The sequence below is a fragment of the Podarcis melisellensis genome (assembly GCF_964234715.1).
Source record: "Podarcis melisellensis genome assembly, chromosome: 1".
Taxonomy (NCBI): Eukaryota; Metazoa; Chordata; class Lepidosauria; order Squamata; family Lacertidae; genus Podarcis; species Podarcis melisellensis.
Genome location: NC_138528.1, coordinates 127,575,246 through 127,599,109, shown reverse-complemented (window position 1 = coordinate 127,599,109; position 23,864 = coordinate 127,575,246). Strand labels below are relative to the sequence as shown.

Genomic DNA, 23,864 nt, shown 5'->3' with positions numbered 1-23,864 from the left:
TTCTAACGGACCGGCCCCGCCCCTCCGCAGGTTTTAAAAGCCGGAAGCTGCGCTAGGAGGAGGCGGATCATGGCCCACGTCAATCAAAGGAAGGAAATCAACGGTTGGTTCGCCTCGTTTGTTTTCAATCGACGGCGGAACTTGCGTGCGGGCCGCGGGACGTCGGCGGCGTCCTCTCCGAATGTTGCCGAGCGCGTCGCGGAAATCGCCGAGGGCCCGCCGCCATCTTAAGTGCTGAGGAGAGCGCTTCTGAGGAGGCAGCGGCGGAGGAGGCGTCCTGGGTCGTTAAGGCCGGACCGGGTTACCACCCGCCCCCCACACCGGGCCAAGGAGGAGGAAGATCGGGGCGCGGCGGGCAAAAGGGCCTCCGCGGTGCTTTCCGTCCCGTTTCCCGGACCGAAGGGAGGCGCGTAGGTAGGCCGCTGTCCGCTTCGCCTTCGCGGCGCCCTTGAGCGGGTCGTCGGGCTACTTGCGCCCCCTCGGCGCCCGCGGCCGAGACTCCCCTTGCCGGCTTCCTCCCTCGTCGCGTCGCCCCGTGTGGTAATAAAAGACGGCCCCTCTCTTCCCTACTGCACTGGAGACGAGCCGGGCCTCGGGAAATAATAGCAGGCAGGTGTCCCGTCGCCCTCAGGGGCGCCCAAAGGTCACCTTTCGTGAGCTGGCAGAGGGTGCGGAGAGGGAGGGGGCCGTAAGCAGGAGCAGAAATAAGCGAATGTCCAGGTGGCGCAGCGGGTGAGGGCGCCTGGCTGCTTCACCAGGCAGGTGGCTGGTTCGAGCCCACCCAGGGATGGGGGGGGCAGGAGGATTATTGTGCAGTGGGATGGGCTAGATGACTCCTGGGGACCCCTTTCAGCTCTGTTGTCGTTTAGTCGTGTCCGACTCTTCGTGACCCCATGGACCAGAGCACCCAGGCCCTCCTGTCTTCCACTGGCTCCCGCAGTTTGGTCAAACTCATGCTGGTAGCTTCGAGAACACTGTCCAACCATCTTATCCTCTGCTGTCCCCTTCTCCTTGTGCCCTCCATCTTTCCCAACATCAGGGTCTTTTCCAGGGAGTCTTCTCTTCTCATGAGGTGGCCAAAGTATTGGAGCCTCAGCTTCAGGATCTGTCCTTCCAGTGATCACTCAGGGCTGATTTCCTTCAGAATGGAGAGGTTTGATCTTCTTGCAGTCCGTGGGTCTTTCAAGAGTCTCCTCCAGCACCATAGTTCAAAAGCATCAATTCTTCGGCGATCAGCCTTCTTTATGGTCCAGCTCTCACTTCCATACATCACTACTGGGAAAACCATAGCTTTAACTATACGGACCTTTGTTGGCAAGGTGATGTCTTTGCCTTTTAAGATGCTGTCTAGGTTTGTCATTGCTTTTCTCCCAAGAAGCAGACGTCTTTTAATTTTGTGGCTGCTGTCACCATCTGCCGTGATCATGGAGCCCCAGAAAATAAAATCTCTCACTGCCTACATTTCTTCCCCTTCTGTTTGCCAGAAGGTGATGGGACCAGTGGCCATGATGTTAGTTTTTTTTGATGTTGAGCTTCAGACCATATTTTGTGCTCTTCTTTCACCCTCATTAAAAGGTTCTTTAATTCCTCCTCACTTTCTGCCATCAAGGTTGTGTTATCTGCATATCTGAGGTTGTTGATATTTCTTCCGGCAATCTTCCCATCCCACCCATTCAACTTTCCAATCGATTGGCATGCATAACATGGAAAAAAGAACAAGAAAGGGAAAGGGCCATATAATACCAAGCCGTGGCTAATATGGCACAGAGGAGAGAATCGGGGTTCAATAAGGCATTTACAGATTGGAGAACTGGGCCTGAACTAAAAAAAGGTTCTGCCCTTAAGAAGGAATAACCAGATGCAGCAGTATAAGAATTTGGGGGGGGGGGCAGCTGACTTGCCAGTAGTACATTTGAAAAGTCTCTTGTGAGGGGTCTTGGTGGACCGCAAAATTAACTTGAGTCAACAGTGTGATGTAGCAGCAAAAATAAAGGGATGCTGTTGTAGGCTGCATCTGCATAAGCAGAGTGTTCCGATCAAGGTAAGTCATAGCTTTACTCTTTTCTCCCTTGGTCAGACCACCCCAGGAGTACTGTGTCTAGTTCTGGGCACCACAGTTTAAGAAGAATTTAGTCACGCTGGAATGTGTGCAGAGGAGGGCTGCTCAAGGTTATGAAGGTCTGGAAACCAAGCCTTATGAGGGAACAATTGAAGGAGTTGGGTCTGTTTAGGCTGGGAAAGAGGTGACAGAGGAGATACAATAGCCATCTTATCTGAAGGGCTGTCACATGAAGGAAGCAATAAGCTTGTTTTATGCTTCCGCAGAGAGTAGGACCCAAACCAATGGCTTCAGGCTTTAGCTGAGATTTCTGCATTCTGCATTGCAAGAGTAGATGGCCCTTGGGATCCCTTCCAACTCTAAATTTCTATGAAACGCACCTGTTTACAAGAACAGCAGCAGGTTCACAATGTGATCCTAGCCCTGCTTGCTTGCTTATGTTGTAATTTTATATGCTTTCCCAGCCCGTTTCCCTTTATGAAGACAGTATAAGAGCATTGAGGGCATCACTTGTCAGCAGTACTACATGTATAGACAGCACAGCTACAAGCTACCTCCCTTTTTTATGTTACAGATTTAGTGGCAATGCTTATGGAACTATTTGAGACTCAAAATCTACCTCCTTAGGATTTTTGCCATTTACTCTGGAGTAATTGTCACCATATTCTGCCCCGGGGGAGTGTCCACAGTAATTCTAGCATCTTTCTTATGATCCTTCTCTGTGTTAGTGTGCAGATTTAGGGACTGAGTGCAAAGGAGCTCCTGCACTTTTAAGAGCTGTGAAGAAGTCTCTTCAATAGGTGCGGCGACAGCCTACACACAATGTATACTGTGTGAAACGTTTATGTACTCTGCTTACCTTTCACATTTTGTACTTAAGGTTTTTTAAATTTTGTAAAAGCTGTAAGCCGGGGTGGGGAACCTTAGGCCCAGAGGCTGAAGGCCGGGAAACCTTCAGGTACAGAGCATGTTCCCTGCTTCAGACCTTCCTTACAATGCATGGAGGGCAGTAGGAATGTGACAGTAATGTGGGAGTGAACACCTGAATGGGACTTATGTAATTCTTGCATGTGTGGCCATATCTGCAAGTGTTCATATGCTTGGGTGTCAGAAACATTGGGTTATAAATTTAAACTATTTTTCATTCATTTTAAATTTAACAAGCTCTTGTTTGAACCTTGTTTTAAACTTTAATTTTAATGTCTTATCTCCAGCACCTTATTTCCAGCACCATGTTGCGACTCCCTGCTGTCCACAAGGCCTTAGCTGGTGCTACTCAGATGACTAAAGGATGTGGTAAGTTGCCTTTATATCCAGTCCATTTATATAGTAACTCTTTCCAGTTTTGGTTGTAATTTTCATTATAGACTCGGTAATTCACAGATAATTCAGATGTCTGAAGTTTAATTATGGGCTTAGAATGAAGACAAATTCCATTTTGGGGAAGGAGAATCCATTCTGTTTAATTTGTAAGGCTTTTTTGAAGTCTTAACGAAGTTCATACAAACTTGCTGGCTTTTTACTGAATTCTAAAAAAACCTGTTTGCACTGTACTGTACTTTTTAAAAAGATTTCTATCAAAGTCATTTAGAGAAGTAAAGGCTATAATGAATTGTCATAAAAATAACACACCAACAGGAATCCTTTTTAAAAAATACCTGAAATTTTAAAAAGTATGTCATGTTTTTAGACACACCTCCTTTTAGAGAAAATACTTCATTTTAATGCTTGGAAGCAGCTTCTTGCTGTATATGAATGTAATGCACCCCCCACGTCCCCCTGGCAAGGAAGGAATCAAGTTTGTTTTGAATTGACTGCAATTTAGCATATCAGTCAGACCCTAAACTGTGACTAATCTTAACAATGGTTGGTTCAAATAAGCAGGCTTTAAAAAGTATGAATTGATGTTGGCATATTACAACTAACCATTAAGATTAATCCAATTTGTCCAGGTTGAGATTATATGGCAAGCTCCAGTTAATCCTAAAAGGAAATAAAAACTGAACTCTCATCACAGTGGGGGAGCGCAGAAACCTAGGACCTGCTGTGGCTCATTCTTGTAATGGTAAATTATGGTCTGAACAATCCGTGGTATAAAACACACTGTGCAGATAATGCCATCCTAGGGAATTAAATGTTTTTTTCCTCTATTTTTGTAAGGTCAGTTGATAGGTTAAAAGTAATAAAATATTATATTCCAGCACCTAAATAACTGACAACTTAAATTCATATTATGCTTTGGGCTTTTTGGCAGGACAGGCTCCTCTCAACTCTCACATGATCAGCATGTGTGCTGAAAGGGGGCGGGGCAGGAGGGGAGGGATGGGATTTGCATGTGCAACAACAGAACTCCTTGTGTAAGCGGGGATTCCCCTGTATGAGCTTGTGTGCCCTGTTTATCCTTTCAGCAAGTTACTAGTGAATGAATCCAAAATACTTAATCTGACTTCTGAGCAATAAATGATCACATTTTCCATATTTTATTCTTTTGTCTTTCAGTGCGTGCAACAGCAACAGCAGCCAGCAACCTGATAGAGGTTTTCGTTGATGGGAATTCTGTATTAGTACCTCCAGGAACCACAGTACTTCAGGTAGAATAAATTTGTATACACTGTCTCTTTCTATTCACATTCTGTTCACATCCCCTCCAGTACCTGCTGTAATATCTCTTTAAAGCACATTGGACCTTGCTTCTCATGGCTCCATTCCTTTATAGCATTGGAAACCAACTACAAAGAAAAATAAGTACAGTGGTACCGCAGTTTTCGAACGTCTCTGTTGATGAACATTTCGGTTTTCAAATGCCTCGGAAGTCGAACATGCCACGTGGCTTCCGTTTTGAGTTTTCAGTTTTTGAACGTTTCAGAACTTGAATGGATTACGTTCAAAAACAGAGGTACCACTGTACTTGGATAAAAATAATAGCTTTTCTTTATAAATGAGAGACTGACAGTGCTTTCCTAACATATCTACTTGGAAGTAAGACCTGTTGTGTTTTAATTGTAACCTGCCTTGGGACCTTAAGGTTAAGGGAAGGGTAATAATAATGATAATTAATGATGAGTTCAATGGGACTTTCTCCTAGGTAAATGCTTATAGACTTGCAGCCTGAGTCATATTTGTGTGGAACATGCTAAAAAGTTCCTAACATGTACATTGACACTCTTTCTCTTTTGTTTTGTCTTTTCTGTAGGCCTGTGAAAAGGTTGGAATGCAGATCCCTCGATTTTGCTATCATGACAGATTGTCAGTGGCTGGAAATTGTAGGATGTGTCTTGTGGAGATAGAGAAAGCTCCCAAGGTTGCTAATACTTTTATCTTTCATAAATTGTTGTGTTCTAGAAGTGTAAAGAGCCAACAGGACAGTTAAAGACAAGTGTAAAGCGCTTAGCAGAACAGCTAATGACAACCTTGCTGGCATCTAAATTACAAGTTGCAATATGCCCACTGCTAGTTTATTATGAAACTAAGGCAAACAGTTGAGGCCTTTAATTGATAATACCCTGCCACTATGTGAGCATCCATGTATACAAATTTGATATTGATGTAGCTTTCTTATGCGTTTGTAGCCAGTAGCTGCTTGTGCCATGCCAGTAATGAAGGGTTGGAACATTCTGACAAATTCTGAGAAGTCTAGGAAAGCAAGGTAAGCTCCATCCGATTGTGTGCAAATTGCAATGTATGCTGCTCAGAACTGAGATCAGTGTGGCTTATTGCCAAGTAAGTGTGCAGCAGGGTGCATCTTTAGTCTTCAACATTACAACAGTAAGCTGGGCACGTGTTTGTTTTTTTTTAAGACTTGTTTTTAACAGAAATGTTAATGCTTGAACACACTTTCAAAGGAGGACATAATTATTAATAGCATGCTGTATTAAAATAAATGAATTCATGTACAGTGGTGCCTCGCAAGACGAAAAGAATCCGTTCTGCAGGTCTCTTCGTCTAGCGGTATTTTCGTCTTGCGAAGCAAGCCCATTGACGGATTAGCGCTTTTAGCGGCTAAGCGGATAAGTGGCTTAGAAAAAGGGGGGGGGGGGAGAAAAAAAACCCCGCAGGAACTCGCAAGACATTTTCGTCTTGCAAAGCAAGCCCATAGGAAATTTGTTTTGCGAAGCACCTCCAAAACGGAAAACTCTTTCGTCTAGCGAGTTTTCTGTCTTGCGGGGCACCACTGTATTACTAGTATATAAAGTGTTTTTAGCATACATTAAATGCTAAATATATATGGTGGTTTCTCTTTTACTGACCTCCAACAGAGAAGGCGTAATGGAATTCTTGTTGGCAAACCATCCACTGGACTGCCCCATCTGTGATCAGGGAGGCGAATGTGACCTTCAGGTATAGCGTCTTGGATTTTTAAAATGGCATTTGGGGAAAAATTTGCTTCTCAGTCACATATGTTCATTTATTTGGGTTTATTTGTCTTTAGGACCAGTCAATGATGTTTGGCAGTGATAGGAGCAGATTCCTAGAAGGCAAACGTGCAGTGGAAGACAAGAACCTCGGCCCACTAGTGAAAACGATTATGACCCGGTGCATACAATGTACTCGATGCATTAGGTAACTGCTACCCTGTTTTGTACACCAACAGTGTGTATGCATAGTTATCTTGTTATTGGGGACATTCATCAGCCCGTTGCTTGTGTTCAGTTGCTTATGAAAGATCATTCTTTAGTTCTGTTCCACTGCTGAATTCTCTCTGGAAGCACCGAAGGAGTCCACACATTTTTCACATAAGCAGCTGACTATTTCATAATGTAAAATCAGGTGGGCAAAAACAAGGATCTGGAATAAAAATGCACTCGTGTGAAAATCTGTCATTTTAGCTTTGTGTCGGGTCACTTGTTGGAAATAGGATACCTGGCTGCTGTAACAAAGTACGCTATGGAGTGCTCCCTGTTTGGATTCCAGGCACTTCATTCCCTCTTCTCTACCCCACTCCCACAGTGTTTTGTTTTATCTCCCAGTAGTCAGTTACCCACTTAGCATGCTCAGTCTTCATTGGGTTGTTGTAGAGGAACAGGAGTTTTGCAACAAAATGCCTGAACTGTTTCTGGAAGCCCCACAAGCCTAAGATAAATTAATGTAGAGAGATTTTAATGTGGTACAGTGACTTACACTTAATGGAAACTTAGTAGACTTCATAGTTCCTTTTAAGTTTTACTTTCCCTGAACCTGTGAGTTGAGGCAGGTCAGATAGCTAGGTGTGGGTGGTTCTTGCATTATAATAAACACTTTACAGGGGCTAGAGCTGCAGAAAATTACTTGTACATGTGAGGCTAGAAATGCTTTTCATTCATCTGAACAATTGCTAGTTCAGAAGTGCTCAGTTATAAATCCTTCTTTTTGATTACTTCTTTAAAAGAATTTTTTTCTTGCAAAGACAAACTGACATTTCATGTATTGCTGTGTTTTGTTTTTGCTTTCATTTGTCAGGTTTGCAAGTGAGATTGCAGGAGTTGATGACCTAGGAACCACAGGAAGAGGAAATGAGATGCAAGTTGGCACTTATATTGAGAAAATGTTCATGTCAGAGTTATCCGGCAATGTGATTGATATCTGCCCAGTAGGTGCCCTTACCTCCAAGCCGTATGCTTTTACATCTCGACCCTGGGAGACAAGGCATGTGTCTTTACTGGCACTTGAAGTGTCACTTTAAATATAATTCTTTTATTGTGCTATATGCTAAGTGTCAAATATTCAGATTAATTGAGACATGGGAACGTAGCTTTTCCCCATGGCTTCTGGACTGTATTTGTAACCTTGAACCTTTTGAAGGTCATAAGAACCCTAGTAATACAAAAGCTAATATAAATAAAATTTATCATGGTTCAGGAATGTGTCCATAGAGCACATTCATTGATGGTGTGTTGACCTGGGATAATTTGCCCATAATAAGCATTTCCACCAATTTTGGAAAATTCTGGTCGCTTTCAGAACCATGTAGCTTCTGCTTCATGTCAGACGGTGGCACCAGCAACAGTGCTCTGTTACTCCAGTTCAGCCATTCTTGAAGCAAAATTGCTTGCCACAGGGTACCAGGCAAAGGGCCATGCATGCCTGCCTGCCCTGTGGAACATCCACCCATCAGATGTCAAAGAGATAAATAATTATACGACCTTTCGTAGATGTCTGAAGGCAGCCCTGTATCATGACACTTAATGCCTGATGTTCTGTTGTGTTGTTTCTGTACATGCCAGTGGCGTAGTGTGGGGGGTGCAGGGCGCAACACCTGGGGGTTAGGGTTAGGGGGTGCAAATCCATGGGTTAGGGGCGCAAATCCACGGGTTAGGGGGCGCAAATTACTTGCCTTGCCCCGGGTGCTGACAACCCACGCTACGCCACTGGTACATGCTGTTGGAAGCTGCCCAGAGCGACTGGGACAACCCAGTCAGATGGGTGGGGTACAAAAAATTGCTGCTGCTCCTGGCATAGGCTGTTCAGGATGCAGAACTGAGAAAGGAAGGGTGAGGAAAGAATGGTAGTAATGAGATAGGCAGTAGTCCTTTACAGGCTGAATTTATATTAAGTGTTGGTAGTTGCTGACTTCTGATTTGCAATATATTATGGGAGGTTAGTCATACTTGTTGTCCATGATTGGAGTTGTTAGAAACTTGGGAGCGTTTGGGAATGTTTAGTGCGAGATCTGTTTTCCAGATAACAGCATCCTGAAGTTTTGCAATTGAAGGACTCTGTTCTTTTCGCTTAGGAAGACAGAATCCATTGATGTTCTTGATGCAGTAGGGAGTAACATTGTGGTAAGCACTCGAACTGGAGAAGTGATGAGGATTTTGCCAAGACTACACGAAGATATCAATGAGGAATGGATATCCGATAAAACAAGGTATGCTTTAACATGTATGTAAAACATCATATTCTCAGAAGAGAATTTTAGTACACAAATATACAGTTACAAGACTTTCTTCATTCCATGTTTGAAGATTTAGGAACAGTTCAAGAATTACTTGCAAATGGATGTTGATCATCTTCTGTTGCAGCACAAAAAAAAAATCACTGCTATCTGCTCTGGAAATTTTTGGGGCTTAGCTGTGCATATTCTTCAATAGGATTATGCCTAATATGTTTGTATTTTTCTAATTTTAAAATTGTAGATTTTTAAAACTTTCTTTGGCCATTTCCACTTAAGAAGGTCTGGTTATGAACAAAACACTTAAGTATATGTGCCACAGAAAATGACAAAGTAATTCAAACTTTCTGAAAAGGTGGTATGCCGATAGATCTGTTAATGAAGTAGCTGCTGATAGCTGGGTTGTTCCTTCAGCAGTTGCTTCATCATTATCTTGATCTTCATTCCAGATTTGCTTATGATGGTTTGAAACGTCAGCGTCTTATTGAGCCAATGATAAAGAATGAAGAAGGGATGTTCACTTACGTGTCTTGGGAAGAGGCTTTGAGCCGTGTGGCAGGAGTGGTAAGAAAATATTGTTTCTTACAGTGTACTCTTGACCATAGCTAAGGTGCTCGACCGACTGCTTTCACAGTAGTACGGAACCTAATGAAATCATTACTAATGACTACACTGCAATCATTAACTAAAGTTCTTATAATTTGGGGGAGTGAAATTTGAACTTAAGTCATGCTTTCTTCACTTTAGAATTCAGGGGTTAATTGCATTACACATCTTGTAATTTTAAGGTGTAGCTCAGGAACTTGTTTTGCATTGTGGACTCTGAAGAGCCATATTATATCTTGAATGCCATCTTTACATATCAGGATAGTTTTGCTTCCTCCTCTGCAATCTTGTGAATATTTAAAAGAATAAACAATGTGTCCCACCTGCATTTTTGGGGGGGGGTAAGAGGAAATTGGCTTACCGTTCTCTATTTTTCTAGTTGTCGAAGATGAAAGCTTTTCCACTTTTTTTTTTTTTTACAAAACATACCAAATTTGCTGCTAAAATTTTAATATAATATCTCATCATCTTGTTTCCTCATTTGCAGCTGCAGGGGAGCCAAGGTAATGATATAGCTGCAATTGCAGGAGGACTTGTGGATGCAGAAGCACTTGTATCTCTTAAAGACTTGCTGAATAGAGTAAACTCTGACAACTTGTGTACTGAAGAGGTCTTCCCTACTGCAGGAGCTGGGTAAGTTAATGCTAACAGCTGTACTACTACTGGACTAAAAGCATCAGGGACAGCCCAAGTCATTTTCTGCTTGAGACTAGGACAAGATAGAGCCCAATATCATGTTCAGAAGCTGATTGGACAGGCAGTTGAATCTTTATTTGACATTGATAAGGCTGTGTCTTTTTGAGGGCAGCAGGCTAGCTTAGAGGGTACTGGCTGGGCTGTCCTCCTTGCTGCCACTGCCCAGCCTTTGCCATCTAAGGGGAGTGCCTCATTCTGCTTAATGGTAGGGCTGGCCCTGAAAAGCATATCCTCAGATAATAGTAGTAATAATAATAATAATAATAATAATAATAATAATATTTATACCTTACCCATCTGGATGGGTTTCCCCAGCCACTCAGGGCAGCTCCCAACAGAATTAAAAGCACAATAAAACATCAAACATTAAAAACTTCCATAAACAGGGCTGCCTTTGGATGTCAGATCAGCCTGCGAGTTGTCAATTTTGACATATCAGAACTGTATATATTAAGAGGACCACATAAGTTTTAGTAGAGGCAGGTATAAAGTAAGCATAGAGCCATTTTCACAGAAGAAAGTGAAAATGCTCATATCAACCTATTAGTTTATTTTAATGCACAGTGGAATCCAGGACCAGGATTTGGATTTATTATTTTGAGATCTAGTATTTTTATGAAATAAAAGTATTCTTAACAGAGGTATTAACAGAGTCCTTCCCATTGGAATACCCCAGTCATATTTTCCTTTTTTGTGTGTATTCTGTTACAGAACAGACCTGCGATCTAATTACTTGCTTAATACCAAGATTGCAGGAGTGGAAGAGGCAGATGTCTTGCTCCTGGTTGGTACCAATCCACGCTTTGAGGCACCTCTCTTCAACGCCAGAATCCGAAAGAGGTTTGTAGCTTCATGAAAGTAGCAGATGTTAAATGGCTTGCTCCATGCAAATGAGAAACTGCATCTTGAAAGTGGAATATTGGGTCCTGCTACGTATGAACTTAAACTGGGAACTATTTAATTGGACAATGTCTTGATGGCTGTAGTTACCGTATTTGGCTGTAGTTGGCTGTAGTTACTCTATAAGACGCACCAGACCACAGGACGCACCTAGTTTTTGGAGGAGGAAAACAAGAAAAATAATATTCTGAATCTCGAAAGCCAGAACAGCAAGAGGGATCGCTGCACAGTGAAAGCAGCAATCCCTCTTGCTGTTCTGGCTTCTGGGATAGCTGCGCAGCCTGCATTCGCTCCACAAGACGCACACACATTTCCCCTCACTTTTTAGAAGTGAAAAAGTGAGTCTTATAGAGCAAAAAATACGGTATATCACTTGCTGTGCATTGTGCTAATGCAACATACACATTAAGGGACTGTGACTGTTGTGGTTATTGTACTAAGAAAAAGGAGTACTTTCAGAATAAAAAAATGCAAGGGCTCCAAAACTGCCTTTCATAAGATCATAGACCTTCAATTCATGTTAAGCAGTTCATACAATCTCCTTGCTAGAGTTGTCTTCATGCTGCCTAGCAAGCTGTCCCTGAAAATCTGGGAAATAGCACAACATTCTCTGATGCAATGCATCAGGAGAGGAGAAAGTCAATTGAATACATTTAAGGTGTTGCATCTGTTTTATGTCTTAAAAATTAGGGTTCCTACTCAGTGTTTTTTTTTCTAGAAAGATAGGTACCATGAAGTTGTTACAGCAAGGGCCACACTTTTTAACAACAACAAAAGAAGAGGTGCCAGTAAGCGTACCCTGGAGAACCCCCTGAAAAAAAGCCCTGCTTATCCCTCTCTTGGGTGCAGCCCATCTGTTAAGTTTCAGCAGCTTCTGTATGAGGAACTCTTGCAAGAATATATTGTGCAAAAATAAAATGACCATGCACTGATTTCTCTGCACATTATAAAACCTTAATAGCATTTTTCGTGCTCCATTTTCAGCTGGCTACACAATGAACTTAAAGTGGCTCTTGTGGGCAGCCCAGTTGACTTGACTTACACATATGATCACCTGGGAGATTCCCCACAGATACTCCTGGACATTGCTTCAGAAAAACACCCATTCAGCAAGGTACCTTTTAAAAAAATGCAGTGCTTTGGAGTGGTAGATTATAATCAAGGTATTAAAGGTAGCAAGGTATTAAATTTTGTAAAATGGTGGTGATATTTAGTACTCATATATGGGTTCATATTTAGTATGCTTTTGAGAGCAGCCTGGTAGAAGGCACTCCACACCATAGAGGCCACTTATTCCTCCAGTGGAAATAAAGGACCCAGGACCACCCCCAAGCTTGGATACCTCTGGGGGAGCATGACCCCCAACTAGAACAGATTCCATCTCCCTCATCCAGATAGGTGAACTGCCTACTAACAGCGCATTTGCAAATGATGCCACATGCTTGTTAAAAGCTGTAGTTGGCCTTTTCATTCAGTATGTTAGCTCTGAGGTTAACATCCTGCTCTCTTGCAACTTCCACACAGGTCCTGAACCAAGCTAAAAAGCCAATGGTCGTGGTTGGCAGTGCAGCACTTCAGCGTGGTGATGGGGCACCCATTCATTCAGCCATTTCCACCATTGCCCAAAATGCAAGTACAAAAAGTGGAGCTGATCCCAGCTGGAAAGTCATGAACATTCTTCATAGGTTTGCTCAACACGTCTTTGTCCCTTTTTTGTTGTCTTGTATGGTGAAGTTTAAAGGCTTCCTAGGTCAAAGATGTTGGCTTCATTCATGTAAGATAGAGATCTACTGGGAAACAAGTGTCGCAAAATGGTTGCTTGTTTGTAGAACCAAGCATTTTGTTAACTTAATCTATAAAGGGGGTATTGTCCAGTAATGGGATTAGCAGGACATGCTCATATGCATTCAGAGCCAAATAGAAACTTATTTCAAAATTGAGCATGGAACACTAACTCTAGGTAAAAGCTCATTTTTGTGTGCGTACAGTATACATACATGTCCCAAATTAGCCTCCCCCCACATTTCTCAGTGATTGTGTGTTTTCATGCGTTGTTACAGAGTTTAGAAAGTGCTTCAAATAATTGGGCTTTGTCCAGGTAACCTTCAGCAAGTTTTATACCTGTGGATCTGAATGAATAACTTAGGATTTATACCTCCTGGATACTTTATTTTATCTGATTTTGAGAGAGGAATTTTAGATAATTGGGTGAAATTGTAATCTCTTCCTCGACAGGGTTGCAAGCCAAGTAGCTGCCCTTGACCTAGGCTACAAGCCAGGAGTGGATGCGATCCGGAAGAACCCTCCTAAAGTGTTGTACCTTTTAGGGGCTGATGCGGGCTGTGTTACTCGGCAAGATTTGCCTCAGAATTGCTTTATAATTTATCAGGGTAAGTAGCACCATTTGATCACAAATCAAGGGAGGAATTTAATGTTGCTCTATTTGGATCATTTGGATCATGTTTTATGTTTTATGTTAAAGCTGTACATTTTCTGTTCTGTTTCCTGATTTGAGGGCCAGAAGTAGCTGTTAAGTATACTTTGGCACAGATGAAATGGAAAATGTTGAATGCTGATTTGTGTTTTAAGGGGACTTTATCCCTAATAAATTAAACCTAATGTCAGTGTTTGCGCTATGCCCTCTATGATGACTAGAGTGGGTGACTTGTGTTTGAGAGCTAGATTACTTCTTAAATTGGGAGAACTAAATTATTTTAAGCAACATAGAAACTTGGTGTAGCCAGGAAAGAATCCTTTCATGAATCCTATCAGCTAGCACAGCTAATTTGTCTAAACTGGTATAATTCTTTATAGTTGCTTAAAATATAAGTTACCTTGAACAAATTAGTGAGGAGCTATTTCACCTGGAAGAAATGGTTTGATAATCCCAGCAGGTAAAATGATAAGCCTTTGATAATGGGGGAATTCTTGAGGGAATATCTATAGTCTTTTACAATGTCCTGGCTAAGACATAACAAACCATGAACCAAAGCTGAATCAAAAGTGTGCAGTTTGTAACCCAAAGATAGAAAGAGCTATAAGAGTACAAAATAAAAAGTACGTAGCAGTGCATGGTGTAAAGTTAGGATACATGATGATATTGGAAGTACATCTGTTGGCACTGGGGAAGTTTCTGGTACCACAACTGAGAAAATGAAAACTGAGAACTTCATTTTGAAAACCTTTATTACAGGCACTAAAGTATGGCTTTAATATATAAATACAAAGTATTAAAAGTTATTCTGTCTCTGTAAGGTGATGTCAGCAAGCATATTGCTTGAAAATAGTAGTTTGTATAACAATTTCTTCAAAGCTGTAGCTAGAGATAAGAACAGGATATCCAATCACAATACTGAAAAAGCAAACTTCAGCCAGTCAAAAGTAGAACTGAAGGAGACTAATCAAGCCAAGACAGCAAAAAAGAGAAATTAGCGAAGTTCTTGGAGTCCAATTTTCACCTAACTATCGAAACGTAATCTAGACTTTTATAGATACAGTGGTGCCTCGCAAGACGAAATTAATTCGTTCCGCAAGTCTCTTCGTCTTGCGAGTTTTTCGTCTTGTGATGCACGGTTTTCCATAGGAATGCATTGAAAATCAATTAATGCGTTCCTATGGAAACCGCCTTCCCCCGACCTCTTCTGGCAGGCGGCATTTTAAAATTGCCCGGGACAGCGGAGGACTTCTCCGCTGTCCGGGGCGATTTAAAAGCCCCTGGGAAGGCAGGCAGGGGGGACAAAGACTTTTGCCCCCCGCCTGCCTTCAGAAGAGGTCCAGGACAGGCTTCGCGGACCTCTCCGCAAGCAGCGGGAGCGCCCCTTGCGGAGAGTTGCCAGCGCGCCCAGGCTTCGCGGCCCCGCCGCCGGGCTTCGGTACATCGTTCCGAAGCCGGGCGGGGGGGAGAGGCTTTCCCGCCCCGCCGCCGGGCTTCGGGACATCGTTCTGAAGCCGGGCGGCGGGGGGAGGCTTTCCCGCCCCGCCGCCGGGCTTCGGGACATCGTTCCGATGCCGGGCGGCGGGGGGAGGCTTTCTCGCCCCGCCGCCCGGCATCGGGACGATGCCCCGAAGCCGGGCGGCGGGGGGAGGCTTTCCCGCCCCGCCGCTCGGCTTCGGGACATCGTTCCGATGCCGGGCGGCGGGGGGAGGCTTTCCCGCCCCGCCACCCGGCATCGGGACGATGCCCCGAAGCCGGGCGGCGGGGGGAGGCGTTCCCGCCCCGCCGCCCGGCATCGGGACATCGTTCCGATGCCGGGCGGCGGGGGGAGGCTTTCCCGCCCCGCCGCCCGGCTTCGGGACATCGTTCCGATGCCGGGCGGCCGGGGGAGGCTCTCTCGCCCCGCCGCCCGGCTTCGGGACATTGTTCCGAAGCCGGGCGGCCGGGGGAGGCTTTCCCGCCCCGCCGCTCGGCTTCGGGACATCGGGCAGCGCTGCCTTTTCCGCTCTCCCGGAAAGGCAGGCAGGGGGGAGCAAAGACTTTTGCCCCCCGCCCGCCTTCGGAAGAGGTCCAGGACCTCTTCCCAAGGCGGGCGGGGGGCAAAAGTCTTTGCCCCCCCTGCCTGCCTTCAAAAGCCGTCTGGGATAGCGGGAAGCGCTTCCCTGCTATCCCGGACCGCTTTTAAAATGCTGGCGGTGGGGAGCAAAGCCTTTCGCCCCCGCTGGCCTTCCTGGACCTCTTCTGAAGTCCGGAGGGGGGAAAAAGGCTTTGCTCCCCACCGCCAACATTTAAAAAAAGGTCCCCGAGATTTCCCTATGGGCTTTCGTCTTGCGATGCAAGCCCATAGGGAAAATCGTCTAGCGAAGCGTCGCAAAAACCGAAAAACCCTTTCGTCTTGCGGGTTTTTCGTCTTGCGAGGCATTCGTCTTGCGGGGCACCACTGTACAGAAATTTAAACATACAGTACAGTCACACTGTGAAGTTTCCCATTGCTACTGACACTTTTACTGGATTCCATTTCAGGGCACCATGGTGACGTAGGCGCTCCTATGGCGGATGTTATTCTTCCAGGAGCAGCTTATACAGAAAAGGCTGCAACATACGTGAACACCGAAGGTAGAGCTCAACAAACCAGAGTAGCCGTAACACCACCTGGCATGGCAAGAGAAGACTGGAGAATAATTAGAGCAATCTCTGAGGTACTGCAAGTGTAGCAGAAATGGAGCTTTCCAGTAACAGTCTTTTTTATTATTATACTGCATTTATATACTGGCTTGGGTCTCATGTCATGTCACTACACATTTTAAAACAAGCTGTGGTTGAATATGAACAAGCAGTATGCTGGTATATGTTGCTAAGAGGTTCTCGATTGATTCCTCTCCTGCTCCTGGTGGGAAACAAGTTAGTCTAACTTGTTGCGATGTCAGAACCCAGGCTTGTGTTTTCTCTCTCTCCCCAAGCAACCAGAGACCAGTAACCAAGTTGCTCTTTGCTTAATGCTTCTGGCTGGTTTGACGAACACAATCATCCCTTTGTTCAGACGTCATGACAAACCAAACTCTGGCATGAGCACTCTGGCCTGGACATCCTATATTGATTTGCAAGCTCCACTGGACTGCAGTCTTCCGAAATGAATTGTTATGAAGTGCAAATATTAGAAATAGACCATTTATGTGAAATATCTTTTCTTGAATTAGGACTTTGGTTGAATCTGGCAAGTCCTGCTAAAAGTGTGTGTGGACTGACTTTTTTGGCATGCTTGACTATCTGGAGAAGGGTGGTAACATATTGTTGATTTTGCTCAGTGGTTTGAATCAGTTAAGACACACCGTTTGGAACTGCACAAATTCTAACAAACCTGGGTGGGATGCTAGGCATAAACAAATTTGCCAACCATTTTGCTTTCTCTTGTACTTGAGCCAATCAGAAATTCTACTTTCTAAATGGTTGCCCTATTTACCCTAATAATTATGGATTGTATCTGATCTTAGTTCTACACAAGGTAGACTCATTGAACTTAATGGATGTGACTAACTGAGGTCCATTGATTTCAAGGGGGCATCCTACTCTGAATAACTAAGTTGGATACAATCCTGTACCTTTCAAGATGTATTCTTTTAAGCATGTTCATTGTAAAGGTAGTGTGTTTTCCAAGAAGGAACAAATGTGAACCCAGTCTTAAGGTTCTTCCTCCCACTTTTCTCTTTCAGATAGCTGGCATGACCCTCCCATATGACACACTTGATCAAGTGAGGAGCAGATTAGAAGAAGTATCTCCTAACTTGGTCAGATATGATGATGTGGAGGAAGCAAACTACTTTAGCCAAGCAAATGAGCTGTCAAAGGTATGGGGTTCCACATTTATGCAGCAATAGCAAAATAAGTGTGTCTTCTGTCCTACTGAAAAAGGTACCACAGGGCAAGTGAGAACAATTATTTTCATAAAGATGACTGCTTATTCTTTTTCAATGCAGGCAGTTAATCAGAAACTTCTTGGTGATCCTCTTGTTCCACCCCAGCTCACAGTTAAAGACTTCTATATGACAGGTAACAGCAATACATGATCTCAATAGTGTGTCTTACTTAATACATGGATACATAATATTTCCCGTTTCTTCAGTTGGGAGGCATACCAATTTTGTTTCTGTGTAAAATACTTTAATTGCAGATACCATGTTCCGTGAAGAAACACTTGTAAGTCTTAAAAATTCTAGAGGTAATAGACATGTTTTTCTTTGCAGATCCCATTAGTAGAGCATCGCAGACAATGGCTAAATGTGTTAAAGCTGTTACCGAAGGGGCCAAGGCTATTGAAGAACCCTCCATCTGCTAAGGAAATCCTAGAGTTACCAGTGTCGGATCAGGCATTCTTATGACTTTTCCCCAAAAATAATAATTTTGTGGTGGTCTATTTAGGTTTCCACTTTCTTTATGAATGCGGGTGAAAGTTTATTTAAAGCCAGCTGTCCAGTGTTCATTTGCTAATAATGTTCAGCACAGGTTAAATGTATTTAGACATACATATTATGTATACTGATTGTGTACAAACATGATGTAAAATTAAAGCAGTTTTACATATGTAACAGTGTTTCTCTGCACTTTGTTTCTCCAGTAAGTTAAATATAAAATTCGCTCAAAGTACAGATGTCAAACTTTGGACAGAGGTGAAATCTAACACTTGCAATGTGAAACAATGTAGCTAGCATCTTGTTACCTTTTTTGTTTTTGTTTTGCAGAAACATTTAGTTAATGTGACATTGGTGGGTTTGTACAAATAACTCAGCAACAGGTTAAAGATTCCTTAAGAAGTACTCCCCCCTCCTTTCCAGTCCTATTTCATTTCAAAGGAAATTTAGACTTTACAGTTTGGGTACGTCTTAAAACTTTGAAAATAAGGGAAAGTGATATAGGAGTTTTGTTTTACAATGGCTCAGAGCTGTATTATTTTAAAAGTACAGCAGAACAAGAGATGGCTTTTGACAGTGCAGCACAATCTTAATTCTATCCTAATATCCTTCAACTAACATGTTAGGCATTTACGTAGTACTTCGGACTTGTTCCATCTAAGCAAAAATAAGTCTTACATATTAAATAGCTTACTCATAAGGCACAATGGGAACGTGGCAAATCTAATATTATCTACTGTGGGTACTGCAGAAACTTATTTAAAATGCAAAAAGCCACTTATTTTAAATGGTCAGTTTTAGCCAACTTCAGCTTGCACAGGAATCTGTACACTCATCTATGTAATGCTGCTCTCTGGTTTAGCATTACATGTGAGCCAGACCATAACCTGTCTGATTTTTGAATTACTGTTTTGAATAAGAGGCTGGGGTCTATAAGTGTCCGGTGTTATTTGCAGTCTAGGGGGTGGCACATCCCCAAGCATACCATTTTAACACGTTCTCGGGAACAATTTTTTTTTGGGGGGGGGGGGTTGTAAGGTGGGAAATAGTGATGCACAAATCAAGGTCTAGAATCCCAGTTGTAGTTGTTACTAGAAGTTCTCACTACCAGCTGGTAGTGGTTCTTATTTGCACCAAAACATACACTTAATTTTAGCGCTATTTGTTGATCAACCATCCAGCATAAGAACTGACATGCCAAAGAACTGTGGTTTAAAGTAGCTTTCTCATAAAAGTTGCTGTACTGGTGACTTACTTTCTCAAAAATCCCTGGAAACAGCTAGAGGAAGAAACAGCAAGCTCTTAGATAATTTGTTTGAATGCTAAATATTAACATCGTAATATTATGAAATTATGTACTACTCGTTGACAATAATCTGAATGCTATTTAGGATTAAAAGTGCCAGCCCACAGGTTTAATTATTTCTTAGACTGGCCCTAATGTGACAGTTTAATTTTTGCAGTTACTAGTTCAAGCCCAATAAACTGCAGAAATATATATGAGTATGGATAAATGCCAGCCCAAAATTTCCCTCCCTGCTGCCTTTGCCCCATTTTCTCTCACCTAATGCCAGCACTGTTGCTTGTGGCCAAACAGCAACTGTACTGGAAGGACCCTCCCCCATTTTTTTTAAAAAAAATCATGTGCTTACAGACCTATTAAAGCATGTCTGTCTGTTCCTTTTGTGGGGGATGTATGTTGCTTTGTAGGCAATGTAAACCGGTGCTGTCAAAAGACAGCCAGGAAGCGTTGGCTTAGTTCACCAGCTACTAAAAGGACTGGTTTACCTCTTATCTTGCCTCTTGACAAGTCAACATAAATTTAAGCTGTTTTTCAAAAAAGCAGCAAGAATAAGTATGTTGAAGCAGCTACAGCCAGCCCAGGTTCTGATATTATCCCAATGTGCTTCCTATATCCCATCATGTGCTACAGGTACACTTTTAAAAAATATGAAGGTGGTCCTTAAGTAGTGTAAGAGAAAGTTCCCTACCACCCCAATTATACAACTTATTTCATCCATTTTCATTATAGAAAGTAGAATCCTCCGTTCCCTACATTTGTAGTAGCAGTGTTACCCCTTCTAATCTCCATAAGGTGGCGAACAAATGAATGAATAACAGCATCAGAGGGCTACTATGAACAAAATACTACGTAGACATTGCTCATGTATAGGAATTCCTTTTAATCTTATCTACAGAGTATTGCATGATTATGAAAATGGGCACCTGTGCCCATGCTTGGATGCAGAGTGGTACTTGCAGGCTCTCACTCACGATGTAACCACTAAGTAGATAATAGGCATAAGCCTGAGTTTAAAGGAGGGAATATGAGGGAAAATCTTTGTTGCACCATAATTTAGGTGTCCAACATTTTAATTAGTTAGATTGCAAATATTACAAGTGGGCCAAAATTATTTTCTGAAGCACTTTGTTACTCTTACTACTGTGGGAAACTGACTGACTGTTACTCTGAACAACTAGGAATATCTTATAAGCACAGGAAGACTTCGATTCTGTTTATCTAATAATCTAGTCAAGTAAATGCTTTGGAACAAGAACTGTAAGTTGCACAATGAGTGGGATTCTTTCCACTTGTGCAGTGGGGTTTCCTGACAACAACACCCCTGCCCCGTGAAACTGACAACCTCCCAAACAACAAAAGGGGAATAATTCTGTCTAGCAAGCTGCAAGGCTTGTGTAGACAGAATATATGTAAGCACAAGATTGATTTCCACCCAGTTTTTACAGTGACATCCTATAAACATATCTCCTCAGAAATAAGGTTCATTGAGTTTCACAGAGCTGACTATTTAATAATAACAATAATTTTATTATTTGTACCCAGCCCATCTGACTGGGTTGCTGCTTCCAACAAATATAAAAGTATAATAAAACATCAAACATAAAAATCTTCCCTATAAAGGGCTGCCTTCAGATGTCTTCTAAAAGTCGTATAGTTCTTTATCTCCTTGGTATCTGATGGGAGGGCGTTCCACAGGGTGGGTGCTACCACCGAGAAGGCCCTCTGCCTGGTTCCCTGTAACTTCACTTCTCACAGAGCTAGATCTCAGTGTCTGGACTGAATGATAGGGGTGGAGATGCTTCTTCAAGTATACAGAGCTGAGGCCATTTAGGGCTTTAAAGGTCAGCACCAACACTTTGAATTGTGCTTGGAAATGTACTGGCAGCCAGTGTAGATCCTTTAGGACTTGTGTTGTATGGTCCCAGCTGCTACTCCCAGTCACCAATCTAGCTGCCACATTCTGGATTAGTTGTAATTTCCAAGTCACCCTCAAAGGTATCCCCATGTAGAGCACATTGCAGTAGTCCAAGCAGGAGGTGACCAACAGATGTACCACTCTGGCGAGGCAGTGTGTAGGCAAGTGGGGTCTCAGCCAGTGTACCAACAGATGGTAGGCAGCTGCCCTGGATACAGAATTAACTTGTGCCTCCATGGATAGCTGTGAGTCCAAAATGACCCCCCAGGCTGTGCACCTGGTCCTTCAGGGGCAGTTTCCCCATTCAGGACCAGGGAATCCCCCCCACATGCTTACCCTGCCCCCCCCCAAAACAGGACTTCTGTCTTGTCAGGATTCAACCTCAATCCATTAGCCACCATTCGTCCTCTGACTGCTTTCAGACACTCACAGTCCTCACTGGTTCCAATTTAAATGAGAGGCATTTGATGTTAACTGTCTTGGCTAGAAAGTTTAATAATATAACAATAAACTTATTTTTAAAAATTGGTTACATCACTGTTTCAACTATCCTTATATTTACATTGTTCGCATTCAACAGAGGGTACTAACAAATAGTGGACCTGGAACATCTGAGAACTACTGAACATTATATTACCAAGAGCCACAGCACAGACAGCATTTTGCAGATCACATACAATCAATGAAGATGACAGTGCACAGAATGCCTATATACAGCAGACAAAGAATACTGCAGATGGTAGATTTTGTTAAACCTAAATTAAGTCAGTAAGTGTTTTGGCTCCAAAAGTTAAGTCAGATATTTGTTGCCTGGCCACAAGTTCTGACATTATATGAAGTTAGAATAACCCAGTGCTGCCTAAAAGTAGAGACACTATAATCCTACTAAGGAGTAAGAGAATTTCCCCTCAAATGGACAAAAACTATCAAGGAAAGGAATAGTACACCTGCCAAACATGCAGAACTGAAGGGAAGTTTGTCAGTTCCTTTGACAAGAATATTCAGCAGTAACAGATAACACTGCCAAATTTGGAGGGAAAAGATTTCTGCTCCAGGAGAAAAATCCAGGTTTGCAGAATAGTGGCTTCTTTCTCTGAATACTGAGACACAAAAAAAGCTTCATGAGAATGAATGTGAAGTAATTTCAAATATCTTAGGTGTCCTATTCAGTGCTTTAAAAAAAGGCATATTTTAAAAATCTAGCATCTATAATTTCTGAGAATCTGAGAAATTCTGAAACATTAAGTCAATGCTGAGTTGGTGAAAAAAGAACACCTGATAGACGAGCTTGCAGCAAATGCCAGTTTAAAACCACTGCACTGTTGCTATTGCATGTATCACGTGGTTTTCAGCTAAATCAGCAGCACTTTTTTAAAAAGTGACAAAATCAGCAACTGTGTACTAGAAATCTCTGGAAACAGTCTGAAGTGCTTTTGCAGCGCTTCGACCTATAAAGATTAAGTCGAAATGAATGATATAAGAGTATTTTGCAATGTTATATCTTGCGCACGCATTCTTACCACAGACAACCATCCTCAATTTGGTTTCTGAGAAAAAGCAGCCTCTGTTAAGTTCAGGAAGCTAACTATGAGAAAGACATCAGAACTAGTGGCTCAAACTTCAGGCACAACACCGTAAGTCAGATTAAATAAAATTTATATAAGGGCACAAGCACCTGCAAAACAACAACAACAACAAGAACAACACCACACACACACACAGAAAATATAATAAAAGCCCTTTTCTCTTTTTTTAAGTTATTGATCCCAGTGCAACCTAAGGGGGAAACAAAACTGCTATGAACAACAACAGAAAGCAGTTTGTTTTTACTTTTGTTTGTTTTTTTAAGTTGCACTTGAGTACATATTTAATCTTCTTCGACCTATCTTCCCCCTCACCTGCAGCCCGATCCTTTTTCTTTTTTTTGCCTCACCTCCATGGAGGAAAATATCCCTTTCTACGCCCCCTCAACACCCCCCAAAAAAACCCCATCGTGCGCCCCTTTTTGGGACTTACCTTTGCAGAACCTCCTGAGGCTTCCAAAACTTCCGAGATGCGATGGAGAAGGATGGAGGAGAAGATGGCGAGGCACCTGCCCCTGGTTTTTTTTAATTTAAAACACACAAATGCATAAAAATAAAGGGAGGGGGGGGAAACAAAACCTTAAAAGGCTGCCCACCCCCCTTTTCCTTTTTTCTTCCCCCTGAGCTTCGGAGGGAAACCCATCCCGGCGACATTTGGCCTCGCCTTTCCCAAACGTTGCATTGATCGAGCCTTTGCAAAATGTTGCATTTCCTCCACACACACCCCAAAAAAGAAGGGGAACCCCGAGCACCCCATCCTTCTTCCCCCTGGTCCTGACCTCCCCTCTTTCCTCTCTTTCTCTCTCTCTGTCCTGCGACCCTCCCAAGATGGTAGGGAAGTTGTCGTTTTGGCCGGGCAGAGGAGCCTCTCTCTCTCTGGTGTTATGTCCTCTCAGTGCCTGTAGTGGTGCTGTAGGAGGGCTGCAAAGCTCTCTTTTTTTCCTCCTTTCTCGAGAGCAGCCCCAGCAGCCCTGCCTTCTTTGCTTGAGAATATATTCAGGGAATTTCCATCCACCCCCCCCCGCCGCCACCCCCAACTTCATAATCACCTACCCTCTCCGAGCACTTTCGTAAGCGTTTGTTTTATTTTATTA

At 42.9% G+C, this 23,864-nt stretch overlaps 1 protein-coding gene and 2 long non-coding RNA genes across 4 annotated transcripts; 1 reads left to right on the top strand and 2 right to left on the bottom strand.

Moving 5' to 3' along the window:
• Positions 1-195: 195 nt before the first annotated feature.
• On the top strand, positions 196-18,146 carry NDUFS1 (NADH:ubiquinone oxidoreductase core subunit S1). 2 transcript variants are annotated; one of them, XM_081919404.1, is made up of 19 exons: positions 196-414; positions 3,274-3,355; positions 4,559-4,650; positions 5,253-5,360; positions 5,629-5,705; positions 6,316-6,397; positions 6,489-6,619; positions 7,496-7,681; positions 8,769-8,903; positions 9,377-9,491; positions 10,021-10,166; positions 10,941-11,069; positions 12,114-12,243; positions 12,654-12,814; positions 13,365-13,519; positions 16,087-16,262; positions 17,274-17,408; positions 17,538-17,610; positions 17,805-18,146. In XM_081919404.1, the coding sequence occupies exons 2-19, from the start codon at positions 3,292-3,294 to the stop codon at positions 17,894-17,896; spliced, it is 2,187 nt and encodes a 728-aa protein (XP_081775530.1). In that variant the 5' UTR covers positions 196-414; positions 3,274-3,291; the 3' UTR covers positions 17,897-18,146. The 2 variants fall into 2 exon arrangements, with proteins under 2 accessions (XP_081775530.1, XP_081775529.1); XM_081919403.1 differs by lacking the exon at positions 196-414 and having other exon boundaries at positions 7,496-7,685; positions 8,773-8,903.
• LOC309363454 lies at positions 7,693-23,781 on the bottom strand. Its single transcript, XR_014165354.1, has 4 exons — positions 23,550-23,781; positions 23,204-23,285; positions 8,405-8,512; positions 7,693-8,246 (listed from the first exon to the last, which is right to left on the bottom strand). It is a non-coding gene; the product is annotated as an uncharacterized lncRNA (long non-coding RNA).
• Positions 14,313-16,132, bottom strand: LOC309363559. Its single transcript, XR_014165397.1, has 2 exons — positions 16,002-16,132; positions 14,313-14,632 (listed from the first exon to the last, which is right to left on the bottom strand). It is a non-coding gene; the product is annotated as an uncharacterized lncRNA (long non-coding RNA).
• Positions 23,782-23,864: the final 83 nt, after the last annotated feature.